Source organism: Teleopsis dalmanni, chromosome 2, assembly GCF_002237135.1.
Source record: "Teleopsis dalmanni isolate 2A chromosome 2, ASM223713v2, whole genome shotgun sequence".
Lineage (NCBI taxonomy): Eukaryota > Metazoa > Arthropoda > Insecta > Diptera > Diopsidae > Teleopsis > Teleopsis dalmanni.
The window spans coordinates 84139679-84145302 of record NC_051847.1 but is presented as its reverse complement, the minus strand read 5'-3'; the positions used below and the strand labels follow the sequence as shown (position 1 = coordinate 84145302).

The 5624-nt window shown below is 31.7% G+C and overlaps 1 protein-coding gene across 1 annotated transcript; it reads right to left on the bottom strand.

Annotated features, from left to right (window-relative positions):
* Positions 1-569: 569 nt before the first annotated feature.
* On the bottom strand, positions 570-4780 carry LOC119684074. The gene is made up of 5 exons (XM_038098023.1): positions 3502-4780; positions 2104-2387; positions 1712-1944; positions 1172-1568; positions 570-1103 (listed from the first exon to the last, which is right to left on the bottom strand). Exons 1-5 carry the CDS (start codon positions 4685-4687, stop codon positions 591-593), a joined length of 2613 nt encoding a protein of 870 aa, XP_037953951.1. The 5' UTR covers positions 4688-4780; the 3' UTR covers positions 570-590.
* Positions 4781-5624: the final 844 nt, after the last annotated feature.

Here is a 5624-nt window from a genome sequence, read left to right as displayed (position 1 = left end):
TTTACTTTGTTTAGAAGCGAGGTCCATCTAAGATCTGCTGCTCTTTGAGTCACAGTACAACTCCACATTACCTGAAAGCAGAAATGTCAACTTAACTTTAGATAACAATTACAGCCACTGCGATACCTTCCTTCGAAGCCAACTTTGTGTCCAGGACAACCGAAGTTGTGGGCAAGAAGTTGTCGGGTTTGCATGACTTACCTCAGGAATATTCTGACCTCTATCCCGAAAGGGCATTGCATTCTGTACATATAACCTCTTCATGCACATCGAATAATTTTTTTTCTTGCATTAACATTAATTTTAATTTTTTTTACAGTAAAAAACTAAGATACACCAAAAATATCGCTTTTAGTTTCTCATATTTTAATAAGTAGTAAACAAAACTATTGCCCTTAACTATTTAACTATTTATTAAATAAATTTTTTCACTAAAAAATCTTCTATTAGTTGTCAAAATATATACTGAAGTGAAAAGCTAAATTGGTGAAAAAATACATTAAGGTTATATATTATTTTATTTAAAAAATTACTGAAAATAAATTTTTAAAATATAAACACAGATAAAAATGAATCAAAAAAATAATCTATTAAAATAATCTCAGATATTGTATATACTGACGACTATGTAATGGATACAATTCTCCGACATTATACATTAGATCAACAATATGCGTTGGTCTTAACATACGCCAGGGCATAAATTTCATTGTTTTTCTATCACAGTGTATGTCTTCTGGTATTTCTATTGGTAAGGGTACCTCATTATAAACATATCTTCCATCGACACTTCTTTGCAACGTTGATGGTAAGCCAATTTGATCGGCAAAAGCTTTGAAGAGACATGCGCGCTCAAATTTACAACCACTACGTACCATACCAACAGGAATAACATTACAATGTAATGTTTTCTGAACCAATTCTTTTAAATGACATACAACGACATGTTGAGAACATTCTTCTGAAGAGTTGATATCAAGAGATTCAAGTCCTTCATTCATAACTCCAGCAACAAATTTAGCTAAAATTCTGGCACGTTTTGCTAAGTTATCGAAATCTATGCAGCGTTTCATTTTTTCCGGATCCTCCATTAAACCTTGTCTCTGTAATGAAAATAAATATTATTGATATTTATAATATAGATTATACTATAGTGGTAAGTGATAATTACGTCTAATTCATTGAAGAGCTCAGTTAGGAACACTGGTAAATATGCATCGCCAGGTGTTCTACAATAACACCAACCTGTTTCATTATCAAATTCATCTTCAGGCGAAAAACATTCGGGACTAACATAAACAACACATGTTGAAGGATTTTCGGGACGATTAAAATTAATAACCAACATGGGTGTCAGAGGTGAAACTTCTTGTTTTAATATATTGAGAAATATGCGGAAATCGTCAAACTTTTTGTTGCTCACAATAAAGTTGTGGTTCACGGTTGAATCGGTAAAGGCCAGTTGATGACGTATACAAAATTTCAATGTAGGACTCTTTGAAAGTATAGCTTCTATAGCTGCTGCCCAAGTAGATACGCAGAAAGCAAACTTTTGATTTGTCATAAGCCTATATGTCAAAAATAATAATTATCAAAATTTAATATAAATTCTAATATATAGAATAAATATATATATATATTTATATATATATATATATAAAAGAATTATTATAATATAGTTCAGAAAAGAAAAATTGAAAAATTGCCGTACACTTCCAATACACCCGTTTCAATAAATTCTTCGATGAATTCCGGGAACCGTGCAGCTTGTATGATAAAATTAGTGGCAGATGATTTTACAGCGTTCGAAAGCGATTTTAACGCACGCTTCAAAGAAGCACAAATATAGTTCTGCAATAGTACTTTTCTAACAGGTTCTTCATCAACGATGGTGCTAAGACAGCGGTAAATTTTACTTAACACTAAAGCAGCTGGAAAAGCTTCCTATGAATATAAAATCATATAATAGATCATACATTTCATATAATACTGATATTATATATAATATATAATAATATAATATAATATACAATAATGTATAATATATATATCTATTATACATATGTAATATAATCATATATAATTATGTCGTCAGGCTATTACCTTAAGAAGTATAGCAATGCTCTCACTTAATGCATCCGATGCACCAATTCGCGTGCGATATTCTTCATTTTGTGCAAGCTTTTCAATCATATCCAACAAAGGAAGTATTAAGTCAACTGATAAGTTCTTAAATCCTGTATTAAATATTGCAGCTAAAAGATCAGTTATGTTAAGATCGAAGAGTTCATAGGCGGTATCGTGGAAAGCGAACTCCAACAATTTGTTTATAAGCTCTGCTGATAGTTCCCTGGTTTTGATATTTACATTCTCATTAGATATAAGAGCTTAAAGTGAAACATATGATAAATTAATCATTTAATTTACTTGAGATAACAAAAAAAATATTGTTACAACATTATTATATTAAAGCAATATGAGAATAATATAAATCGGGTGATCAAATGAATATATTCTATGTAAAGTGAAGACAAGCGTTATATATGGAGACACGCTTTTGATTGTTGCTTCGTTCTTAAGTGTTATATACTTATATATTTACTTCTCGACAAGTATGGTTTTATTGTTGAAGAGATTAAAAAACATAACCTACTCACTGGAAGTTCGAATTTCATTTATCTGGCTTAACCCTTTAGCGCATAATGATTCTTCTCCTAAGCTATTACAATAATTGAGCAGAAATGATCTATCGACTTTTCTATCATATCTATACTACAAAAAGACAACATATCTGTATATCTTCCGAAACTACACCATAATACGAAGCCTGCGATACAGGACCGTATTCGGCTACTAAGTAGAACTTATTTTGCGTTCATAATCCGAAACCAAATATTCAGTAATTCGGACTTTCTCATTTCCCTGACAGACTAAGAAAATGTGAAATATACATTATGAACCCTGCAGTTCGATATACCAATAAAATAAATCACTTCTATGGGTTATCAGCAGACACGTATATATGTTTTAGTCGCCTTTAGGCTTTTTTTGGTATATGCTTATATACCTTATCATTAATTTATGGATTGATTAAATAAGCAATGGATTATTGTTCAATTTTTATCTGAACGTCTCAGTTAATCGGATTGAACCTAGTTTTAATGGGACCGGATTAACGGAGTTTTACTGCTCATATTGGCTAAATCTGAGTGTTTCGTACTGTTATAATTAACAAATTGAACATATTTAGAGAAAAAATATTAAGATTTTTCCTCTTCTAGCAAAGGAAAACCAAAAAGGATATTATGCGGTACATTATTTTAATGAGGAATAATGGATCATTGATATTAATGAGAAGGTAAACGATTTGAAAACTATAGATGTTAGCTGAGGAAAGATGACACTTTAATTAATAATAAAATAATTAGAAAAAAACGATAAGAAAAGATATTGTTTAATTAATCTCCTATAAACAATTCTCAATGTGAAAAAGAAACTTACATAAAAGTCTATTTATAAGATTAAATTGGTACGCATCTACTATGTAATTGGCTGCTTCAACGTATTTCATTAAACCGTTAAGGCCGAAAAGAATGTGTGGAGCAGGTTCTTCAGGCTGATTGAGAAGGCAGTTTAGAAGTGCTTCCGTAATATTTGCCTCGTGAAGTCTTCGTAAGAATTGTGTGTACTTGGTGGTTTCAGCAAAAATCGATATTGCTTTACATTTAATCTCAGGTGTATATATGTTTTCATCTGAACTAATAGTTTGTAAAATTTTATCAAAGAAATTATGTTCGAAAAATAGTTTCACCATGTCCTCATTACGCATTGCCGCTGCCAATACTTCAATTGCCTGTATATGGCTGTCTATCATTGCTGGATCGCATATAACTTTTGTCAATTGTTGTATAACGTACAAAGATCTATTTGGTTTGTTTAGTGGACTTTCCTTACTTTGGTCTCCCAAAAGTCTTTTTATTAACTTTAGCACTGCAGTGCGTATTTCTGTGAATGGATTACAAATTTCACAAATAAGCCGATCTACTGGAAAATGTGGATCTTCAACAAATGTTTGCAAATCCTCAGTGTTTAATAGACGTAGCATTTTTTCAAGTGCTTCAAATGATTGCAACATAATATCAGGACTATCCGAATACTTTATAATACCTGCTAATTTCTTTAAGTATTCCTCTTGTTGTAACATATTTCGAGCCATTCTGGGATCATCTAAACATTTGTTTATGATCGCAGAAAGATATTCTATACAAAATGTATCATTTTCAACATTATAAAATTCTACACATTTGTCCAAAAGATCCATTACTTTTTCTACTTCCAAGTCTTCAAGTGTGTTCATATTTTCTATCATGACGGTAGTTAAGTAAAGCGCGAAACGTTTAATAATTACACTCTCATTTGTTATCAAAAGATTTTTTTCTTGAAGCAGATCTAAAAGCCCCTTTTCACGAAGAACTGCAATGTTTTCAGTTCTTGGGCGCGAATATTCCAGTAAATGTTTGAAAACTGTTATCAGTACACTCTCCTCCATGGAGCTGAGCAAGAGCATTGCAGTTTCTATCGTCCCAATTTTTACGGTCAGTTCACTCATAACTGCCTCTTCTGTCTCCACCCTATCTGGGTATGTATTCTGAACGGTATAGATACTTTTCTTTTTTGCAGTTGTCATCTTGCGGCTGTAGTTTATAACAATATACTAAAGAGATTTCTCTATATGTGTATAGATATATATATGTTCGTGTATAATATTTCTTACAGATGTAAAAAAAGTGTCAAATTTTTTTTTAAATATAAAATATTAAGCATATTTAGTTAATATTAAATTAAAAAACATAAATTTAATTTTGATACAAAATATGCCAAAGAATCTGTGCGGTTTACGTAGGGGTGTTTGCTTGATTACGTTCCAGAACTTTCTATGCCAAAGAAACATATTCCTCTAATCGGCCGCTTACTAAAAAAGTAGATGAATGTTTGCAAATAATGCATCGAGACCGGCACACAAGCTGTCAGGAGACGGTAAACATCAAATACATGACAATCCTTTGAAGAAAGCAAGCTACGCAAAGATGCTCGATATCTTGGTAGCGTACGAATTAACGCAAAGAAATTTGATTGAGCGAATTACTATCAATGACACGCTGCTGAAATGCAACGAAATCAAACCATTTTTGAAGCGAATTATTACGGGAGATGAAATATAAATCAAATACGAGATTAATCAATGCAAGAGATTATAGTCAAAGGCCTCTAACCCTCAACCAATTACTTCAAAGCTTGGATTGACAGCAAACAAGGTTATGTTGGTTATATTCAGTAGGATTAAAAGGGGATTGCTTACTAAGAGCTGCTCAAACCTATATTAAAAGTTAATTAGGTCCTTTATTCCATACCACTCGACCATTGAACAAAACAATTAGAATTGGTCAACAACAGAGAAGTTGTGTTCTATCATGACAATGTGTCCACCATAAAGGCCGCCGTCTAACGAAAGATGTAATACGTCGATGAAAGTTCTATACCGATGAAATTATAATCTATATAGATATATAAAGTTTATTAAAGAAGAAGAAGAATCCGAAAAACTTGACTATCTTGACGAAATA